General features: G+C 54.0%; 1 protein-coding gene across 2 annotated transcripts in view; it reads right to left on the bottom strand.

The window, feature by feature from the left end:
* Positions 1–22,214, bottom strand: part of TRIM62 (tripartite motif containing 62) — a 31,004-nt gene extending 8,790 nt beyond the window's left edge. Inside the window, exons 1-5 of one of the 2 annotated variants that reach the window (XM_019429903.2) lie at positions 22,107–22,214; positions 21,143–21,576; positions 9,230–9,325; positions 4,125–4,381; positions 3,185–3,300 (exon numbers count right to left, since the gene is read on the bottom strand). In XM_019429903.2, coding sequence (XP_019285448.1) covers positions 3,185–3,300; positions 4,125–4,381; positions 9,230–9,325; positions 21,143–21,550 — 877 coding nt within the window. In that variant the 5' untranslated portion in view covers positions 21,551–21,576; positions 22,107–22,214. Of the gene's footprint in view, positions 1–3,184; positions 3,301–4,124; positions 4,382–9,229; positions 9,326–16,377; positions 16,447–21,142; positions 21,577–22,106 lie in introns of those variants that run through there. The other variant, XM_019429904.2, reaches the window with a different exon arrangement.
* Between the last annotated feature and the right edge of the window lie 920 nt (positions 22,215–23,134).

The raw sequence follows: 23,134 nt of genomic DNA, 5'->3' as shown, positions 1-23,134 counted from the left end.
GACTTTGGCTCAGGTCATGATCTCAGAGTTTGTGAGTTTGAGCCCCACGTCGGGCTGTGTGCTGACAGCTTGGGGCCTGGAGCCTGCTTCAGATTCTGTGTCTGTCTCTGTCTCTCTCTCTTTGCACCTCCCCTGCTTGCAGTCTGCCCCTCTCTCTCTCAAAAAACAAACAAACATTAAAAAAATTTTTTAAAAATAAATATTTTTTTAAAAAATTAATAAAAAAAAAAAGTACCAGGAGCTGTCCCTTCACTCCTGGGAAATCAGTATTGATACATCAAGTGTGGTCCTCAGCCACCTACAGGGAACCAACCGCCCATCTCTGTCCAGCATTCACACGCTCAGTGGTGCCTTCAGCCTCTCTCCATCCCTACCTGGAAGGCCCAATCATGAGCATCCTGGGTTCATTCATGCTCCTCCCCCACTGCCTTTGCCCATGCAGCTCCCCACACTGGGGACAGTCTGGAGGCACCACCAGGCCCCAGCCTTCCCGGAGTGGCAAAGCCATCAGCCTTCAGCGCCCGGTTCAGACATCTGTTCCTAACAGCTCTGTGCCTGCTTTCTAATCTGAAAAAATGAGGATAATAATAGTGCCGACCTCTGAGGGAGGATTCCCCTTTATATCCTTGTCTTACCTCTAAAGGATGTGGTGCCTTTGTAGGTTGTATGATTTCGGGTCCCAGGGTCTACTCACTCTACTAGAAACCTGTTCAGACCTTCTCTCCCAGCAAACCTCCCATTACCTCCTCTTGCCCATCATCATCTCAGCGCATGACCTTGCTTCCTACCTCGCTAGGAAAGGGGAGGCTATGGGCAGAGAGTTCCCTCAAGCTCCCACCGCTGCCCATTTATTCTCTCTCCTCTGGGCTCCTGAAGATGAGCTGTCAGAAGAGGCAGCAGCAGACCCCACTCCTGGCTGTCCCTGCAGCACCTCTCTCTGCCCTGCACCCTCGGTTTTGCCACTGGGTCTTTCTCATCACCCACAGATAGGCTGTTACTTCTCCCACCTTCAACAGCCTCTGCCGCCTTCTCGCTCCTTCCCTTAAATAAAACTCCTTGAAAGCACTGTCTCCGCTCGCTCCCCTCCCATTCTCTCTTTTTTTAATTTTTAGAGAGGAGTGCGTGTGCAAGCAAGCATGAGTGAAGGCGGGGGGGCGGGGGTGAAGAGAGAGAGAGAGAGAGAGAGAGGGAGAATTCCAAGCAGGCTCCACGCTCAGCCTGGAGCCCAATGCAGGGCTCGATTCCACGACCCTGGGATCATGACCTGAGCTGAAACCAAGTTGGATGCTCAGCCAAATCAAATCAACTGACTGAGCCACCCAGATGCCTCATGTCCCTTTCTCTCTCTCGGACAGCTTCCTATCCGGCTTAGGCCCCTGTGGCTCCACCAAAGCTCTTGTCGCTGAAGACCTCCATGTTGCCAGAGAACAGTCAGTTCCGGGTTCTCTCACTTGGCTTAGCGGCCTTTGTTGCCATTAGCCACTCTCTACTTGGCTTCCAGGACTCACCCAGGTTCCCCTCCCACTTCTCTGGCTGCTCCTTCCTGGTCCTCTTGGCTGGGTCTCCCTCCTGTCCCTAACCTCTAGGAGTGCCCCAGGGCTCCAAAGTTTAGAGTGACTTCATCTCTCTTCCCTCCACTCTCACTTTCTAGGTGATCTCACCTAGGCTCATCAAATACTGTCCACGCGATGCCGACACTGCCCTGACCCTTGTCCTGTACTGCACGTGTCATCCCAACTGCCTTCTCTACACCTGCACTTGGACATCTCATCGGTACTGCAGACCTCACACGCTTACAGCTCTGTCCTTCCAGGCACCTCAGCCCAAATCGCTGTAGTTTCCTTGTCTTCTTTCTCTCCCACCCCAGTTCTCTCCCATTCGTTAGCAAATCCTGTCGGCTCTCCCTTCAGAATATATCTTAAATCTGATCACTCCTTTCTACCTCCACTGCCATCACCCTGCTCCAAGCCACCATCACCTCGCCTGCAGTATTGTGGTAGCCTCCACCAGTTTCCCAGCCTCCACCCTCCATCCCCTTCAGTCCGGTCCCAACCCAGCAGCAAGAGGGAGCCGCTAGGAAGTTAAGCTTACGTCACTGCCTGTCCCCAAACCCTCCAACGGCTCCCATCTCACTCAGCGTGAAATCTGAAGTTCTCACGCTGGCCTGTAGGCCCTCACGGGCTGGCCACTGCTGCCTCCCTGACCTCCTCACCTCTACTCTCTTCTACTCTAGCCACATGAGTCTCCTCACTGTTCCTTGTACACGTCAGGCTTGCTCTTTTGTACTTGCTATCCCCACCGCCAGGAACACTCTTCCCTCAGAAACCTGCATGGATCACTCTCCTTCTTCCTTCAGGCCTTTACTTCTTCTTTTTTTTTTTTTTTTTCAGTATTTATTTATTTTTGAGAGAAAGTCGGGGAAGTGAGAGAGAGAAAGAATGAGCAGAGAGAGAGAGGGAGAGAGAGAGAATCCCAAGCAGGCTCCGCACTGTCAGTGCAGAGCTCAATGTGGGACTCAGCTCCACAAACTGTGAGATCACGACCTGAGCTGAAATCAAGAGTCAGACGCCCAACTGAGTGAGCCTCCCAGCTGCCCCCAGGCCTTTACTTCTATGCTTCCTTCTCGGTGAGGTCTTCTAACTGGGTCCTCCACCTAAAATCTCTATCCTACCTCAACATCCCCTCGCTCCCTTCCTTATCTTTTATCCTTATCTAATGAACTATGGAATTTACTTATTTACTTTTATTTTCTCTCTCCTTATGATGTAAGATCCACAAAGGCAGGGACCTTTTGCCTGTGTTGCTCACGGCTACATCTCCAACACTTAGACTAGCACGTGGTGTGAAGCAGGGGGTTTGATATGTGCTGAATGTATAGGATGGATGAATGAACTGTCCAACGCCTCAGTCTCTTCATCTGGAGAATGGATACACTAATGGAACCGACCTCATGGTTGTATGAGGACTCACTGAGCTGAGTGATTATGCAGGTGCCCAGCACGAGCCCTGGAACACAATAGGTGCTCAGCAAGAAACTCTTCTCATCCCTCTGCCCTGCCCCCAGGCTGTGATTAGAGCAGGCAGCTGGGCTGGGATGTACCCCCCCACCCCCTCCTTAGCTCCTGCCCAGGATAACCCTTGCCTCTTCGTTGGCCCTGTTGGTAACTGGCAGGAAGGGCCTTACCTGGGTGGATGTCCTGGAACAGGGACTTCCAGATGGTGTACTGCAGGGGGCCTGTGTACTTGGAGGTCGGGAAGTCTTCGTAAGTCAGATTGGTCTCATGGATTTTCCCTTTAAGCCTGGAAGGAAAGCAGGAGAGCAGGCTGCATTGGGGGCCGGATTTCTGTCCCAACACACGGGGGGCCCCACAGCCACCTTCAGGGCAGCTGACAGGGAGCAAGGCCGTGTATTTAAAGTCTGCCAGCCCCAGGTTCAAGTGCCTGCTTGTGCCACTTCCTACCTCTCCTAGCCTCAGTTTCCTTATCTTTAAAATGGGTGCTATGATAGCACCTGCCTCCTAGGCTTGTGGTGAGGATTACATGGCGTCATGTATGTACAATGCTTATCACTGTGCTTGGCTCACGGTCAACACCAAATACGTGATGTTAGCTGTCAGTATTGATCATCAACCGACCGATAATTAAGTGTTATTATTTCTAACGGTGGCGATGGGACAAGAGAGACCTGGAGTTGAATCCTGGCTCTGTCATATACTAGATGAGGGGCCTCGGCCAATTGACGTGGCTTCTCTGTGCCTATTTCTACACGTGTGAAATGGAGATGACAGCAAGGGAGCTAACAGGATTATAATAATATAAATATTATTTATTATCAATAATATCAATGTTATTATAAAGACTATAATATGTACTTGTACTATAACATAAATAACATTGTACTGTAAGTAATATTCTATGATTCTACTTATTACATATAGAACGATAGAAACACATAAAGCCTTAGACCAGGCTCTGGCACACAGCCAATGCCCCGTAACTGTCTGATGAAGATGTGAGTGAATGAATTCTCTGCTAACCACCCCATCTGCCTCCAGGGCCATCTCCCCACACAGGCTGGGGACGGGATGCCCGTCTGGGGAAGGCAGCCGGTGGCGGGCACGTACCGCTCGGACAGGGAGGCCACCCCAGCCAGGAAGGTGTGTCGGTCGGTTTCGGCCAGCCGCTCCTGCAGGATCTGGGCCCCCTCCTGCACCTTGCGCAGCTGCTGGCTGTAACGCTGGACTTTCTGCTCAATGTCGGTTAGCGTGCGGGCCGTGTCCGCCTCCAGCTCCTCCAGCATGGCCTTCTGCCGCTCGCGCAGTAGCCGGTGCAGCCGCTCGAAGGCCTCACCGATGGTGGTCCGCAAGCTTTTGGTGGAAGACTGTGGGGACAGTCATCAGGGGTTATGCCAGGGGGAGCAGATGGGGTGACCCCTGGGAGAGAAGAGGAAACCGAGAGCCTTGGCACGGCGAGAGGAAAGGGTGGGGAAGGGCACACTCCGTGGTGGGAACGGCACCTGTTAAAGTGCAATGGCATGTCAGGCTGGCATGGCCGGGGATGGCACACACTTCCACGTGCCCATCAGGACACTCATGAAGTGCTCTGGGTGAGACACTGAGGCTTGCACTAGAGGGGCTGCGGGCTTGAAAGACATTTGGGGGCAGTCTCTTTAGCCCCGGTGACTGACAGGCTGGCTGTAGGGGTACAGGAAAGAACGGTGTGAGGATGATGCCCAGATTTCTGGCTTGGGGGTGGGAGGGACAGAGAAGCTGGGGGAGAACAGGGGGGCAGGAAAAGACGCTGAGTTCAGTCCAGGATACAGTGAGGTCTTTCTTTAAAAAAAAAAAAAAAATCACTCAGGGGTGCCTGGTTGGCTTAGTCAGTACAGCATAAGACTCTTGATCTCAGGGTTGTGAGTTCAAGCCCCATGTTGGGCATGGAGTCTTAAAAACAAACAAACAATAAAATTAAAATTTAAAAAATCACACATGGGGTTCAAGCAAAGATGACAAGGAGATCACAGATGGCAGAGAGCTTTATAAACTGCAATGTGCCGGGCAAACCTTGGCGGTCGCTCATCCTTGAGACCCCCTGGCTGAAAAACAAGAGCTGGAGGCAAAAGCCACGATCACAGGAGGCAAGACTGGACTTGCACATTTCTCTGTTCCCGCGGGCATTGGCAGGCTCAGGAGGGGCCTGAGCGGTGCAGGGCGCAGGCTTTGGTACCCACCAGCCTGGGTGAGAATCCCAGCTCTGGGTCTCTAGCTGTGGAAACCTCGGTTGCCTAATGTCTCTGAGCCTGTTTTCTTCTCTGTGAAAGGGGTAACGCAACCACGTCGCAGGGTTCTGGTGAAGACTAAGCGAGGGCATGTTCACAAAATGCACGCCATTGTCTGAAGTGCAGAAAAAGAGCCTGGTTATTAAAGGGGATCCATTCTAACAGGCACACCCTAAAAGTCTTCACTGAGAGATGGCTTCTGAGCTGGGGCCCGAAGGAGGGGCAGGATGTCAACCGGGGGTGTGGGGAGCAGCCGGAGTCAGGACAACACGGGATACAGAAGTGTGGCCAGGCAGCAGCAGCGTGTGGGACCTGCCCCTGCAATTTTACTTTGTGGGATTCTGGCTGGGAGTTCACAGAGTCAGAGACCCCGCTGTGTTCAGTGCCCAGGGCTCTGTGGGAGGTTCAACAAAGGCTCAATTAGGGCCAGTTCCCTCCTGTCGCGGCAGCAGGAAGAAGTGCTGGCAGTGGGCCAGCCTCCCCGCGCATGCCCACCCAGAGCGCCAGGCAGACAAAGGGGGCGGGGGAGAAGCTGGGGATGAACAGCCAGGCTGCTTGTGGCCTCCCGGAGCCCCTTCCTGCACCCTGAGGCTTCTGGGCGGGTCACGGCGGGGGTGACGGGGCCTGCCCTTCCTGCATCATCTGCTGCTGCCCTCCAAGGACCCCCAAATCCCACGGCCACCCCTTCCGGCTCCTTCTCAACCCCTCTATGACAGTGTTTGGTGCACTGGCCACCCTCTACCGGCGGCAGGTTCTGGTTTGCCTCCCACCTCTATGGCTGCTCTCTCTGGGCCAGCTCCTTCCATTCTCACCTACATGGCCTCCTTCCTGTTTGACCCCATGGCTTTGAGGATGGCTCCCGTGTCCTTAGCCATGGTCTTGAGTGTCTCCTGAGCACCACATTCATCCTTCCACCTGCCTCAACTACACATACTCCTGGGATCCTACAGCCCATCCAACTCTCTCGGTCCGCAAGTCAACTCTGGGTCTTTGGCAACAAATTCACTGCCAGAGTGATCCTTCTGATGTGCAAAGTGGGTCAAAGCCAATGTTGTGTTTAGGAACATTTCTTGGCTCCTTGATAACCAGTAAAACACTCGATTCCTTAGCCTGGCATTCAGAGTCCTCAATCTGACCCCAGCTCACCTCTCTAGTGCCACTGCATTGTAATTACACCTGCCTAGAATGGGCCCCACCCCCAACAAACTCTTTATTTAACAGGCAAACTCCTACTCATCCTGCAAGACCCAGCTTGAAAGCTACCTCCTCGGTGACATCCTCCCTAACTTTTTCAGGCAGTTAAATAGTTAAATGTCTCCAGAGCATTTTGTAAATATTCCTAATACACAGTCTCACATTTTATGTGGCTCCAGCTAGTGGATGAACCCCCCGGGGGTAGGAATGACGTCTTTTTCAGCCTTGCGCTTCCTGTGCCCATCCCAGGGCCTGGCACAGGCTGGCAGTCAGAACCTGCTTGAGAGGTGAAGGGGGAAAGAGTCTTGCAAAAAGTTGCTCTGCAGAGGTGAGTGCAGACTCTGTCTTCTTTTTAGGGTACGGGCTAGTGTCTCCAGGACGAAAGAAGATGGGTAGGAAAAGGGAGACAGGCAGGGAGAGGTCAGCTCAAAAGAACAACATCGGAGTGACAGCCAGCTACCACACGTGATTCAAGGCTGTCCCTGAAAGGTCCTCCCCCCTCCCAGCCTACCTGTCCTATTGACCACAAAGCCATAGATCTTGCTGAGGACACCCCAGCACATGCCTGGAATATGCCAGAACTAGGTTCTGACAAAACTGGACAGTAAGCTGCCAACTAGCCACTTACTAGCTGTGATGCCTTAGGCTTGTTCCTCAACCTCTCTGTGCCTCAGTTTCCTTGCCAATAAAATGGAGATAACATTCCTCCATCAAAAGTTGCGTCCCCCCCAACCCCCCGCACACACTCACTTGTTCTACAACTACTGATTGTGTGTGGGAGGCACTGTGCTAGGTTCTGGGGAGTCCCACTGTCATAGAGATGACATTCCGCGGGGTTCAGTGAAACAATGAATGGGAAACACAATTACCCGCACAGAGAAAGGTTCCACTCAACCGGTGTGCCCCGTTTATTCTAGTTTCTTTCTAGGGCAGAGCCACCCCCACCCCACCCCCAGTCCCTCTGGTGCTGTGGCTGGGAAAGTAGCCCGTACCCCAGCCCACCACATCCCTGGGAATACACTGGGGCTTGGAGGAATTGGGGCTGCTTCAGAAAAATACCCTGCCAAGAATGCGTCACTTGGTCAGGACCGACCAAAGAAAACACTGGGCCTGGGGAGGGAGATCAGACAGGCCCTCAGGCTGGGCCACTGGAGGGGCAAGCTCTGCAGGAAAGCCGAGTCAGGCACCAGGTGAAATATGACCTCCAAAGCATCCATAGGCATTTCTTGTATAAACACCCCAGTCCAGACAGGAAGCAGGGCTGGGGGAACTGGAGGGGGAGCTGGCCCCACAGGACCCCCCAGAGGTAGACAGATGGACAGGAAAGCAGGGGAGGAAAAGGTCAGTGGAGAAAAACAATGGGGAGTGGAGAGAAGAGATTGCTGGGGGGAAAACCAGACCATAATATTCCGCTCTCATTCACAGAGAGGCTTCCATTAGCTTCTCTTCACCTGAGAGGTGCTGAACCACCGGACAGATGGGGAAACTGAGGCTGTGGGAGGCAAATAGGCTAGAGTCCTCTAACTGTTCTCATCTGTTGCCTGCTGAGGGTCCTGCCTGCAGGCAGTCCAGAATGTTCTCTGAAGAAATGTTTGTCATGACCTTCCCAAGACCCCACACGGGTTGGTGGCCAAGCCGAGGCACAGATCTGGATCTCCAATGGCCTCTCCGGGCCCCAGGCTGACCCCTCAGAGGCCCAGAAAATTCCTAAGGCTCTGCTCTAGCTGCTGCCGGCAGCTGCACCCCTGCTAGTGAGTGGGGCCAGGCTGAAATCACTGTAGAGGTTAGCAGCTGGGCCTGGCCGCCAGTTTTTGGTCCCAGAAAGGGCAGAAATCAAAGCAAGCCTTGTCCCGTTGGTGAGACATCTGTGGGGGGAACTCAGAGGGAGCCCACGGGATCTAGAACTTCAGGGCTGCAAAGACCTTGGCAGAGTCTCCATTACAGATGGGAAGACTGGGGGCCCAGAAGAGTATGCAGTTTAGCCAAAGTCACACAGTGAGTTAGTGGCTGGATCAGAATCCAGGGCCTCCTTCTCAGGTCAAGAAGAAGCCTTTCTTTTCAAACCACCGCAGCCAGAGACTAGAGGGTTTGGCCCACTGTCCGAGTTTAAGAGGGGGGATGATACAAAGGCTGGGTCACAAATCATCAGGAGGGCTTCGAGGGCCCATACTCAGGGTTGGCTCCTCTGGCAATGGGCCAGCGTGGTTTTGTTTTTTTGTTTATTTATTTACTTGAGAGAGAGAGAGAGAGACAGAGACTGATCACAAGCGGGGGAGGGGTAGAGAGAGACAGAGACACAGAATCCGAAGCCCCATTTGGGGCTCAAGCCCACTCACCATGAGATCACGACCTCAACCCAAGTGGGAGGCTTAACCAACTGAGCCACCCAGGTGCCCCTGGGTGGGCGTGTTTAATAAGGCGAGAGGAAAAAGAGACCAGGTACATTCTCCCAGCCCTGCAGGACTGGGAGTTTTCCTGAGGGTCCCTGGTCCCACCTCACCTTCCACCCAGGGCAGGAAGGGAGAAAGAGCCCTACCCTTAAAGCCAGGCACCAGCCCAAATCATTGCCCTCAGTCCTGGGAATGGGTCCTGTCCCGTTTACATTCAGGTGAGCCCCAGCCTCCGTTCCACACCCCCACCCCAGCCCCTCTCAGAATACGTTTGGCACCTTTACGCCCCGCCCCCTCTTCCTAGACGGCCCCGCCCCACGCCCCGCCCACCCCGCAGGACCCGCCCCTGCGCCCAGGCCTGGCTCACCTTGGTTTCTGCCAACTGTCGCTTGAGCAGCTGCAGCGCCTCCGTGTGCTCCCGCTCGCTGTCCTGAAGGGCCTGAAGCTGCTCCTTCAGCTCCCTCTGGAACAACACGAGGCGGGGATGGGTGACCCAGAGCCGGGGCCGACCGCCGTCGCGCTCCCCAGACCTGGCCCAACATCCTCCTCCCCGCACAGCTCAGTAACCCCCAAGTCTCCCAATATCCAGGCTGCTTTCATCTTCCCATCTCTCACGTGGAGTTTTGCAACAGCCGCCTCCCTAGCCATCCTAGGAGCTTGTGGTCTTCCTGTCTCCAACCCGCCTCCACATATATTCTGCCCCAGCCTGATTTGCCGGCAGACACTCCCCGCTTAGAATCCTTCCGTGGGTACCAAGGCTGTACCACTGCCCGCTGTTACGGCTAACGCGTCCAGTGTGGGCTAGGCGCTGTCCTCAGTCCTTTGCTTGCATTGGGTCATTTAATCCTCGGAATGACACAGAGGTAGGCACTATTAGCCCCATTTTTTGACGTTAAAATCGGTACAGAGAGGTCAAGAAACTGGCCTGAAAGCATGCAGCTAAGCAGGTAAGGGTAAAGCCATAATTGGAACTCAAGCAGTCTGGTTCTGGAGACCATCATCTCGAGATGAGGTGACACGTCTTCCATAGTAATGACGCCCGTGACAAACAGCGACAAAAAATCCATAAAACACAACATCTCAAAACTTCAGATAAGGACAGGATCAGCAGTACTGACTTTTCCTTTGCCTCAGGTTCCAGGATAGCTCAGCACAACACTGCTAGTGATCTGGTTTTTTGTTTAAAATGTTGATATTTTGTTCATCATGGGGCTTTTTGCTTTCATGTTGATTTTTTAAAAAATTGCATTAAGTCTTCTCCATCTCGATCACTGAGTTTGGGGGTGACTGCTTCAATGACGCGCCTCACGCTAGTCCCACGGCTGTCTCCACCGCCCTTCTCCCCTCACTCCCATCCGGCCAAAGTGGCCTTCTTCCTGCTGCTCCATCGTAGGCTGGTCTCAGCCTCCTGACTTCACCCTTGCTGCCTCCTCTGGCCAGTGCACTCTACTCAGATTTTCTGGTGCCCGTCCCTTTGTGTCATTAACGTAACAGCTCAGAGGCCGCCTCCTCAGAGAGGTCTTGCCTGGCCACCCCACGTACAGCATCATCCCCTACACCCACATCCTGTTATGTGGTCTTCCTAGCACTTTCTGCTGCCCAAGATGCTTTTGCTCACTTATTCAACAGTGTGTTACTGCTCGTCTCCTCCACAGAATGTGACTGTCATGAGGGCAGGAGTCTTGTCCAGCTTGTTGTATCCCCGGTGTTTAGAAGAGTTTTCAGCACACAGTAGGGCCTCAATACATATTTGTCAAATGAATGAATGTGGTTTGAGGTGCGCATCCCCAGTACAGGTCCAGCTGTCTGCATTTATTGGGCATTTAGCCCATTGTATCGTAACTAGTCCTCCTGTCTGTCCCTAGTGCATCCATCCCCATATTAGCCCAAGTCCAACGGGGGGGCCCTTACTATTCCCCGCTCTATTACCCCCTGCGTGCATCAACAGCCCGACACTAAGATGGGGCTCAAGGAAGTTTGCTTTGTGGATGAAAGCCTCTGAGCAGGGCCCAGTTTTCCCAGTCACCTTGCACTGCGAGCGATGCCAGGGAGCTGACTTACCTGTTCACCCTCGCCTCCCTCCCACTCACTCAGCTCATTGCCCTCAGAAAACATCTAGTCCGACTAACTTTACAGACTAGGTAGCAACATGGGAAGATGATCATGATGCCTCCCTAAAGGAAGAATGCAGAAAACAAAATTACCTTTGCTTCCTATCCCTTATTCACGTGACAAATATTTGATCAACTACTATATCCAGGCACTGTTGAGGCACGGGGGATACAGCAGAGAACAAGACAGACAGTCCATGCCCACAGGGCTCCTCCAGTGTAGTGGGGGAGAGAGATAATTAGTAAGGGAAATAACAAAACCACCAGGTAATTAAGGATTATAGTCTGTGCTCTAGAGAAAATAAAGCAGTGTGGGACGGCGGGGCGGTGGGGGGCAGGGGGGAGTTGGGGTAGGGTGGTCAGGGAAGGCTTTTCTCCTCTGAGCTGCCACCTGAGATGACACACAGCCACAGGGTGAGGAAGAGCCAGCCTCGGAAACAGGAGTTGGACAGGAAGCCAGGAGCGGCCTGGGCTGTGATGGCAGAAAGCTCACACAGAACATAATGGCTGGCACTCGGGTAAAGACGGAAGTCGCAAGCTGAAACCAGAGGGGTAGGAGGAGGAAGGAGCCTGGGTCCCTGATGACTGTGGGGTGCACTGCTCAGGGATGAGCTAGGAAGCTGCCCCCCCCCCCAAAAAAAGCCCTGATTTACAGTGTTGGCCAATTTCTGTGGTGTAAATACTCCCACCAAAGCCGATTTCAAGGGATCAATGTGAGGTCACCAGGCACAGTTAACTCACAGGCACTAGAGCAAGCTGGCTCCAGCACACCGCTGCCCCGGGGGCCTTTCCTCCAGGCACATTTCATGGGAGAGAGAAGCACAAGAGAGAAGCAGCGTACCATCTAATTGCAGCTGCTTAGTCAGGTGTCTGTTACGAATGGCCAAGAGTCATTCCTAACAGGTCCATGCGCATCTGAGTCATTGGAGCAGACAAATCTCATTCACCTAAGTGCAAAGAATGATCGCTCCTTGGGCCCTTCCTGACAGTCCCGGGTCTGGCCGGCTTGGGATGTGGCTAACACGCAGATAATCGGAGGGATGAGCCGGGTATGCCGATCCCCTGCCTTGGTGTCCTCATGGGTTCACTTAAGACTCGGGTCCACATGAGACTCAGCTCCGCAAGCGGCTTCTCAGAGTCTCAGAAAACTGCTCTGGAGGCGGAGTTGCTCACATTGCTGAGGGCACCCCAGGAACTTGGACAAATCACTCCCTGCTTCCAGGGCTGAGGAACAAGGGGAACAGGCCTGCCCCTTCCTCCTGGACCCCAGGACAACAGAACGCTCCTTTGCTCATTCCAAACCCGTGCGGAGGCCTCCTTGGGCCCACATCGTGCTGTGTCAGCAACAGGCAGAGGGATGAGGGACAAGTCCCAACCCATGATGCCTCAGGAGGGTGCACATGAGTTGGGGGAAGACAGAGACACACACGTTACCATGGCAGAGAATGCTGGAATAGACCGAACTTGCTGCTCTTCCCATGGACCCATCTCAGTGAAGGCCACCCCCACCCCCACTGCCATCCAAGCGAGAAATCAAGGAGTCATCCTTGCCACTGTCCACCAACCGATGCAATCAGTCATCAGGTTTGGCTTGCAATCTGTTCTCTCCTCTCTACACCCACTGCGTCTGGTTTGGTTTTCACCCCTGCTTTTCTGGACTGTGACCCTAGGCTCTTCTCCGCCCCTGCATTCTCCAAGTGCCCCTGGAGTGACTGCTATACGGGACAGATCTGTCCATGCTTCTCCCTCCTACCCCACTGCAGGATTTCCATGTTGTCTGGGAAGATGGGCACAAAGCCCGAGCATGGCACTCAAGGCCTTCACCACTGGCTCCAACTTCTTCTCCAGCCTTATCTCTCAGTCTTGTCCTGCACTGTCCAATACAGCAGCCACTTGCCACGTGTAGCTATTAAAATGAAAATGATTTGAAATTACATAAACCTGAAACTCAGTTCCTCAGTTGCACGGAGGTATTGGGTTGCCCATTTTCAAGTGCTCAATAGCCACACGTCACCAGTGGCTACTGTCTCAGCACAGATGCGGAGCACCAGGAACCATCTGGCCAAACCCTCCAGATTTCTTTAACAGGAAACTGAGGTCCGAGGAAAAGGACTGACTGACCCACGGCCACACAGCTTGACAGAGGAGAACCAACCAGAAAACTGACTGCCAGCAGAAGTGAGACAGAAAACAGGAAGCTGTTGATAAACTCTTGAGTGGTAGGACTATAGCTCTGGAGAAGGGCAGAGGCGAGGTTTGGGCTCATGGGGCACAGGTCACCTAATTCTCACAACAAACCTCATGAGGTTCGTGCCTTTATCATCTCTGTCTCACGGAGGGGGAAATAGAGGCTCACAGAGGTCAGACAGCCTGCCTAAGGTCACATGGCCCCATTTCCAAATCTGTAAAGTGCAGCTTAATACCAGTGCCGGCTCCGTGGTCGGGAGGATTAGGTCACTTAATTCATAACCTGACAGGACGCACAGGATGTACTCAGTCACTCTTCATTGTTGTCACCCTCATCATAATCATCCCAATTACATGTGAAATAGGGAGTCAGAACTGGCAGAGCGGCCAGGAGAGGGTTTATTTCTGATGGAAAGCCCAGGGAAGATGGACGGATGGGCAGGGTTCCTTCAGATCTCCTGGGTGGGGCCTGAGCATCCCAGGTGGAGAGACTAGTCGGGTAGGGGCACACATGGTGGTGTGCAGGAAGTCGGGGGGGGGCAGTTGGGGATGATGGGAGCTAGGTATGGACAGGTGGGTGGAGTCACGAGCTGGAAAGGCCAGCGGGGCTCGCTGGGGCCCGAATAGGAGGTGGAGGAGCCCTTGAAGGTCAGCTTGGCGGAGGTGGACTCTGAAGGCCCCATCAGAGCAGGGGGGAGTCAGGAGGGACAAACGTCAGAGGGCAGAGCCACATCTCTGTACCCCTTCCACTGGACAGGGAGCAGAGTCAGGGCTGGTGGACAATTATGCAAATGTCAGCTGAGAGGCTCTGGGCTCCCATAGGTTTGGAGAGGCCAGGACTGGGGCAGCAACTGTGGGGAGGACAGAGAGCCAGGGCTCATATGCTCCCAAGGCCAGATCTCCCCTCCCGTGGGGTCACCCCAGCCTAGAAAACAAAGCTGCTGCCGGAAGCCGTCTCCTGTCGGCTTCAAGGACCTTTCTCACCCCTGTCACCCAGCTGAGCTGCCCAGTGGAGACAGCATGAGCTCTGGCATCAGAAAAACCTGAAGTTTGAATCCCGGCTGTGTGACTTTAGGCAGATCACCTCTTCCGCTCTCGGGGCCCACTTCTCAGAGCCTAATATGTAAAATGGGGATCAGAGCCACTGGGCCAGGGTGGTGTCAGCACAAGCAGGTGCCCAGGCCCCTCCCCTCCTCTGAGCTCCGGTATTGCTGCCTCTCCTGCTGTGACCCAAGGACGCCAGAAATCTTAACATGGCAAACTGAACTTGCCTCTCCTTTTTCCTCTCCTCCATCCCTCCCCTATGCCTAGAACCCCTGATGCTCTTGTTCTCCTGACAGCTCTGAACTCTTGTATGTCCTCTCTCTTTGAGCCCCGGTCCTCCCGGTCCAACCAACCAACCCAACCGACCGCAGTCTCTCTCAAGACCTCCTGGCCTGCTCCTCCTGCCCCCAGGCTCTCCTAGTCCTCCAACTGCACACTGCCCATAATGCAGACCTGACCAGGCCCCAGCGGCCAGCTCAAACCTGTTCCTGGCTCCCTAGCATCTCGAGATGAGAAATCCCTAGCATTTGTTCTCGAGAACAAATCCAAGCTCCTTGGAGTGGGGGATGGTGGCCCTCTCCTTTCTGAGCCAGGCAAACCTCACTTTCCCATTCTGGCCTCGCCCCATACACCCTTCCCTCCAACCACAGCTAACCACCTGCTCGCCTCCGTGCCTGTCCCTGGTCTGAGACCCTGAGTCCGAGTTCCAGTTGTAGCCACACTTATTGGTTATGTGGCAGTAGACCCAGTTTCTGAGCCTTGGTTTCCTCACTTGTTAACAGGGCACTAAGACCCACCTCACAGGGTTGCTCTGATTAAGTGACCGTGCCAGCCAAAGCACTGAACCTGCCCCTGGCACTCTGCACCCAGGCGATGGTGGCCGTGGGTGTGTTTATTCCTTCTGTCTGTAATGTCTTCTCTGATCTCAGGACTCCGCTCAACTGTCAGCTTCACAGAGGCCTGGACAACTCTCCGTGACAGCCAGAGGAGCCTGGGACGTGACCTCGAAGCTTACAGGCCTGTCTCCCAGAACCACAGAGGGGACAGCTCTCTCCTGGGCCCGGCATGGGGCCTGGCCCTCAGTTGCCCCCAGCAGGAGGAATGACGGGAGGAATTATTGAATGAATCCCTGAATTCAAGATGGAACCCCTCTTCAAACCCGCCACACCCATCCCAAGTGTCCACGTGGAGCTCAAAGTCCAGAGGGTAAATGATGCCATGTAAATACTGGACTGAGTCTGGGGAGCAGTCAGTGTCCCCTTCTGTAAGGCAGGGAGGGGATGGAGCTGGGTGGTTTCTGAGGCCCTTCCCCACTCGGGTGCTCCCTGAGGCAGTTAGGATGTTGGTGAGGAGGGTGAGCTCTGAGCCAGACAGACCGGAGCCTGAGTCCCGGCTCGTGGCTCCTGCTTACGTCCGTCTCGCGTCCTCCCACACCCACTCCATCTTGGGCAAGTCACTGCCCCTCTCAGCTTCCATGTCTTCATCTGTGAAACGGTGCTTGGCCCCAGTCCCACACAAGGAGTAGGGAAAGGAAAAAGGATTTGCTGTCCATAATAGCACCTAGCACACAACAAGTGCCTGACGAACTTTGGCTAGTGTTTTTTTAGAGTTGTTCTTATTTCCATTGTTGTCACTCCCTACCAGATCCTTTGCTTTCTGTAAAATAAATGTCCTGCCCTTCCCCCTCCCCCCCCCCCCCCCCCACCAATTCAAGTTTCTACACTGTGGCCTGTGCCTAGCCAAGGTGTCCTGGATGAACACGGCATTCCTGGAGGCCCACAGACACCTGTGAGGAGGGAAGCAGAGATGCCAACAGCAAGCCTTGGGTTTGACTCACTGCCAGCCTCGCCCCTGTGGAGGCTGCTGTCTGTACATAAATCCTGTCCTCTCCTGGGAAAAGTAATGGCAGAGGCTGCTTCCCCAGGACACAAACACCCTGTCCGCGGCACAAAATAAAGTGACTTCGCATCTGTTACCTGCTTGGGTAGACAGCAACTCTCTCTCCCTCTTTGCACGTCAAGTGGACAGTCTGGGTCTTACTCTCCCACATTGGGAAAGGATGAGAGAAGGCAGTACCTTCCGTTCAGCTAGAAGAAGCTGGAGTCAGGATTTGAACCCTGTCCCCTGACCCTGCTCTTTGTCCCCCTGTGGCTGCATCTCTGGGTCACCACGCCCAGCTTATCAGGGCTCCCATCCAAGGCTGATCCAGCACCGTCTCCTTTGGCATGACAGAGGCCTTGGGAAAGGCTCCAGTGGTCACATGAGGCCTGGAGGGGGTGGCTGGGACTGAATGCGATCCCTTCTCTGGAGGCATGGGAGGGAGCTGAGGTCTCAGGCCAGAGAGCCGGATGCACGTCTGACCAAGATGACATCCAGCCACCTGCCCTCGGTGCATCAGCTGGCACAGTGTCCTTAGCCTGACCCTGTGTTGACTACTTGAAATACAAAGACAGGCAGTGTCGGGGAGGGGCGGGGGGGACAACTACCTGGCCCTCAGAGGCAGCTTGGAGGCCATGAGTGGCCCAGTCAGACTGGCTTCTAATCTTGCCTCTGCCATTTCCCAGCTGGGTGACTGAACGAGGCCCTGAATTCCTCTGAACCTGTTTCTTTATCTGTAAAAGCAGCAAATTACAGCACCCACTTGACGGGGTGTTTTGAAGATTAAATGAGGTAATATAACAAAAGCGCTTAGCATAGTCCCAGGCAGTGGGCTAGGGCCCAATGAGTATTGGCTGAGAAGCCCCAAACCCTTCTGAGATGGGGATCCCTCCTTCCCTTTTGCTCTGCGGTCCAGTGCTTAGCAGTGAAAAGAAAAAAAGGGGGGAACGCATGTACACATGTATACACACACTCACATGCTATTCACGCGATAAAAATTCTGAAGAATTACAAAGCAAACCTAATCATGCTTTTCCATAGGGTGAGACTATGGGGGGACTTTAACTTTTACATTATATAACTCTCTTTATTGTGTTAATTTTACAATCAGATACAATAAAGATATCTAAAAATGGTTGTGTACTACTCTGTGCCAGGCACAGTATCAGGCACTTTTGATCCCTCACCTTTAGAACACCCTTCCCAGGAAGGCCACATTATCCCCATGTTATAGATGAGCAGGTGGAGGCTTAGAGAAGTGAAGTGACCTGACCAAGGACACATAGCTCATCAATGATGATGCCAGGATCTGACCCCATATTGGAATCAAGTTCAAAGCAATTCTGCTTGGCAGGTCAGGGAAAGCTTCACAGAGGACGTGATCTCTGAGCTGAGCCTCGAAAGCCGATTAGGGCTTCTCTAGGTCAGGGTTCTCAACCAGGGATGATTTTGACCCCAGGGGACATTTGATAAAGTCTGGAGACATTTTTGGTTGTCACAGCATGGTAGGGGGTGGGAGGATGGGGGGGGGGGAGTGCTACTGGCATCCAGTGGTTAGAGGCCGGGATACTCCTACACATCCTGCAGTGCACAAGATTGCCTTGCACACAAAGACTTACCTGGCCCCAAATGTCAATAGTGCAGAGTATGACCTAACATGCTAGAGCTGTCATTTATTGAGTGCTTACTATGTGCTGAATGCAGTACTAAGTTCTTACAAATGTCATCTTATTTAATCCATCCCCACTGCTGTCAATGAGGGATGGTAAATAACTTTTCTGAGTTTCCACTGCCAGAAAATGGTGGCACCAGGATTGAAGCTGCCCAAGTACAAAGCCAGAATTCTTAACCTTTCTGCTCTGTTACCTCCAGGATTTATAATAAATGTAAAAGCTCCAGGCCAACCGCTAGGTGGGATGTGAGGAGAGTCCAGCTGAGCCCAGGCACAGCCTCCTCTGGCCTCTGGCCTTGGGCAAAGTCCCCTCCCTCCTCCTCGGCCAGCCGTTTCTCCATCTGTCAAGTGAGGGCTGCACCAAAAGATCTCCAAGGCCCTGGCAGCTCTGAGTCAGTTAGTTTCCAGGAGAGGGGCCCAAGCCCTGGTTCTAGGAACCGTGGGACAGAACCACCAGCAGCTGGGAGAGGAGAGGGTGTGCTGGGTAGGCTCAGCTTCATTCCCAGCGCACAAGTAACTAATGAGCCCCACTTCCCCACAAGGAGAGAGAGGCAGGTGGGGTGGGGAGTGGCCCGAACCTCCCCCAGGAGCTTACCTCTCCAGTGGGCAGGGATGTTTCTCTGCCACCTTCTTGCCAAGCCCAAAGGAGGCACCAAAGCAAGGCCTCCTTCTCTCGCAAGGAAGGCAGGTCTGGACATTTGCCCAGCTGGGTACATGAGTTCTCTCAGGTAGAAGGAGAAGGGATGGGAATGCATGCTGACCCAGCCCCTGCCCTGTGCCAAGCATTGCAAACAGCAGGCCCACCTCAGGTCAGCCTCCTAAAATCCTGGTAGGAAAGAATCACTGTGACCCCATTGTACCGGCCAGAGCATCAAGGCTTACATGAAGAGACTTGTCGAGTCACACACTAGCAGTGCTGAAGGAAGGTTTGGAACCCAAGACTATCTGACCGCAGGACAGTACATACTAGAAGGTAGCTGAGTGGCCCTCCTGTTCTTTTCACTCAGGAGTAAAAGTGCTTCACTAACATTTGGAGAAAAGATATATTTAATTTCTCCTGCATTCCCCAGGACATGGAATGGACTGCAAAAAACCAAAACACAATAGTTCTGACTTCTTGGTTTGCAAACAGAGGAACCCAGGCTCAGAAGGCAGAGGGCTCTCCAGCGAGAAAGTCAGACAGAGAGAGGAGAGGCTGAGTGATGGAGGAGGGATCTGGCCTGGGGCAGGCTGAGCTTTCTAGTCTGGCTCTCATTGTCTGATAGTGTGGCTTTGGGGAAGTTACATTAACCTCTCCGGACCTCAGTCTCCATATCTATTATAAGGATGAGGTTGGACAGATAGTTTCAAACAGACTCCCTTCAAACCCCACAACCTGCACCAAGCTATGTCAAAGGTTCTCTCCTCCATTTATGGGACCTCGCAGATGGAGAGGTGGGGCTACAAGGGCCTGGCACAAAAGACTCTGGAGGTGGAGGGCCCATGCCAGCCTGTGCAAGCTCCCAGAGCCCCCAACTCTTGCTCTCCATCCTCACAGAGCCAGACTGGGAGGGAGTCAGTAATGGTTTGGGGATGAAAGGAACAGGGCGGGGAGGGTGGTAAACATGGGACCATTTCTCCTAGGCCAAGGGTCATCCATGGGTATCTACTAAGTGCAGGTTGACTTACAGAGACTTATGTATAAGCATAAGGGGAGGGGGCTTCCTACAACATAGGGGAAAGTAGTTATTTAATTCCTGCTTAAGCATCTCAAGGGTCAGGGAGCTCAGTCTCCGCCAAGTTAGCCCACTGCATATTCAAAAAATGTTTGAGTGAAAAATCTTCTGCTTCTAAAGGCTCCACAGTATGGGCCAGCTCAGGCCAGAATTAGTCATTTATTATTCAAACTTTACTGATATGTACTGATGTGCCAGGCTTTGGGGCCATAGATATGATGAATAAGAGACTTCCCCTGCTCTTTGGGAACTGTGTGCTAGACTGGTCAAGGCCAAAGAAACGGGACTGCAGGATTGAAACAGTTTAGGTTGAGAAGATTCTAGGCTTCCAGGCTGAAATAAGCTTGGGTGCCATTTTATTAAACACAGTAAAATGGGTATGTTTTCTACAAGATTTCTCCAAAACCTTTAATATGCAAAATGTACATGAAGAATCCTCCAAGGGAGGTAGAGATAATATACTATATTTTCCCAATATACCTGATCTTGGAACACTACTTTTTAAAACATCATACTTATTAACAGAAGATATTTACGGAAATGTGGCTCTAATGCAATTTTTTTCCCCCTCTTTTGGCTGGGGGAGCTTGGGAAGGCTTACACAGAAAGGACATTTGAGCAGGGCTTTGAGAGTTGAATAGGAGTTGGTCTGTTTCAATGGGAAGGTTTGAGGGAGATCAGTTATAGTCTTAGGCTGACTGAACTCAGCTTACCCCTGCATATACTGTTTCATTTAGTCTTCAAAGGTCTTGATGAGGCCAAGGAGGTCATCAAAAGCTCTTGGAGACTCCTAGAGGTCCATCCCCCTCCCTTTTCTTGAATCACCTCACCTTAGGGTCTTATTCTCCAAATCTTGAGTCTTAAGTCCTGTTCCCACTGTCAACCTGGCCCCTGGTTTAAACCCAAAATAGTTCTTACAGTATCTGGACTTGATCCCATCTTTAACCCCTCAGACACCTTGGCCTAGCCAAACTCATCCTCTTGGTACCCAAACTCATCCTCTCAGAAGTTTGGGGATGACCATAACTTAGGCTCTCTCTCAGATTTAACTCTGACTTGCCCAGAACAATTTAGTCCTGGTACTGTCCCCTAAGGTCTTGGTGCACACCTGATTGAGTCTTGCCCCATTGTGCCCCAAGTCGATCCCTCAGCTACTCCAAATAGTCCTGACCCATTCCCGGATGCAGTCCCGCCCCCTGTTTAGCCCATTCTCGTCTGTTTGTCCCGAAGCATTCATTTGTGGTCCCTGCTTCCAGGTCCAGGCCGCATGGGCCCTGACAGTGGCCCTGCTCTTGCCCAGCTCTGATCCTTCCCCGTCCCCAACCTTGCCCTGAGCCCGTACCTGGGCCAGCTCTGATCTCATTTGTCCCAGCCGTAACACCCTGTGGGTGACCTCTCCCCAACCACGGACCCACCCCCACTTAGAGTCGGTCTCAGACCCCTCCGGGTGCAGAGGGCCCTAGGCCCCGCCTCCAACAGTCCGCCCTCTCGCCGCGGCCCCGCCCCGTTCCCGTCCCGTCCTAATTCTGATAGGGCCCTGACCCTGCCGGCGGCCCCGCCCCGTGACAATTCTGACTTGGCCCAGCCCGCGGCCCAGCCCTAACCCCGCCCCCGGCCCGGCCCTGGCCCCGCCCCCGCCCCCGCCCCCGCCTCCGGCCGGCCGGGCTGCTCACCTGCAACTCCTCGAAGGCATCATCGATGCCGGTGACCTGGTGCTGCTCGTGCAGCGCGGGCTCGTCGCAGAAGAAGCAGAGCAGCGCGCGGTCCGTGAGGCAGAAGAGCTTGACCTTGTCGTGCGCCTGGCAGGGTCGCGCGGCGCGGCGCGCGTTGAGGATGGCGTCCAGCGGGAAGGCGCTGTAGCGCTCCACGATGTTGGCCAGCTTGAGGCTGGGCGCGAGCGCGGGCTCGGCGAACGTGCGCCGGCACTCGGGGCAGTCGCGGGCGCCCTGCGCCTCCTGCCTCACCCAGTGCTCGGTGATGCAGCGGCGGCAGAAGTAGTGCTCGCAGCCCAGGCTCACCGGGTCCTGGTAGATGCTCAGACAGATGGAGCAGAGCAGCTCGTCCTTGAGGCTGCACGCCATGGCGCTGGGGGCGGCGGAGAGGGGCCCTGAGATGCAGGGGGGCTGCTGAGAGAGCGCGGCGCTGTCGGGGGCAGCACCGAGAGATGGGTGCGGGGAGCAGGTGGCGAGAGGCAGGAGTAATAGCCACAAGAGAAGGAAGGGGGCCTGTCCGGGAGGGAGGGGGGCACGCGAAGAAGAGGTGCAGGGTAGACACTAGCCGGCATGCGAGTCCAGAAAGGTGGTCTCGAGGTAGTGGGTGACTCGGAGCGATGGGTGCTGGAGGGTGGGGGTCGTAGGTGTATGAGGGAAGGGGCTCTGGCAAGGAGGTTCTAGAGGAAAGGACAGTCTGAAAGGGTGGGCGCTGGGAGAAGAGGATCCAGGAGGGGGCGGAGGCCTTAGGGGGGCTGAAATCCCGGGATGGGTGCAGTGGGGGGAGGGGGAGAAGCTGGGATGGGGAATTCTGGGGAAGGGGGAAGCCAGCTGCGCCGCGGCTGTGCGTGGCAGAGGAGAGGAGGGGTGCGAGCACGCACAGCTGCCGGATCCCGGCCCCAAGACCCTGCCCGGCGTTGCCCCTTACCCTGCCGGCTCAGCGGCCACTGCTCCGGTCCGAGCGCAGCCTCTCAACCCGGAACCAGCCGTGCGCGAGCTGCCGGCGGCAGTGACTCCCTCCCCGCCCCCGCGGGCCGGGCCCGGGCGACTCCGCCCCTGCGGCGGGCGGGGGAGAGGAGAGGCGGGGCCAGGCCTCCAGCCTGCGGACCCCCTCCCCGCCCCCACTGTTCCCCTACTCCCCCGGGGACCGAAACCCAGCTGTTCCTTCAGGATCCGCTCACGGAACAAGAGGCACGTCTCATTAGGGTCCCCGCGGCGGGTAAGGACAGCTAATTTAAGAGGATAACGAGTAAACAAGGAGCATCTTTCTGGATCATCGACTTGAAGATTTGGGAAAAATAATTACGTTTTATTAAAACAAACAAGGATATGTCGTGTAATCTCTATAGAACACAACTTTTGCATAAAACGTAAAGATACACTCGAGAGAAATGCCCTGCTTGCTTAGAGCAAGTTCAACATTTCCTCTTCACTTTCTTAAGGAGTGCTTGGAGGAGCTGGCTACTGTCTGACCCAATGAGTTGCCTCCATTCAGCAAACATTTCCGGAGTGCTATATTTGTGTGTGTGTGTGTGTGTGTGTGTGTGTGCGCGCGCGCCGCGGGTGGGAGAGAGGGTGGAGCTGGAGAGGAGAGAGTAATAGGAGACCTTATCTTGTATGCCAGATGGAGAGGGGATAAGGGATTTCTAGACAGAGGAGACAGCCTATGCAAAAGCACAGAGGCGTGAAAAGAGAGGCACTTTGAGGCAAGTCCAAGTAGTTCTGCAGTGTTGGGGTTGGGGAGGGGAAGGCAACGAGTGGAGGGTGTTGAGGGTCACGGTAAAGGGTTTCCTGAGGGCATTGAGCTTTCAAGTAGGGGCATGACTTGGTCTGATGTAGGTGTCAAGGAGTCAAGGAGATGCCCGCAGCAAGGTGAAGAAGGCAGGGACTCTTTCTGATCTGTCTGCACATGCGCAGTGCTTGGTACACGGTAAAGGTGTGTAGCTGAATGACAGC

Source organism: Panthera pardus, unplaced genomic scaffold (assembly GCF_024362965.1).
Source record: "Panthera pardus isolate Hobbes unplaced genomic scaffold, ASM2436296v1 HiC_scaffold_11, whole genome shotgun sequence".
NCBI lineage: Eukaryota > Metazoa > Chordata > Mammalia > Carnivora > Felidae > Panthera > Panthera pardus.
The sequence above is the reverse complement of the archived record's forward strand: the minus strand, read 5'-3'. Positions and strand labels throughout refer to the sequence as shown.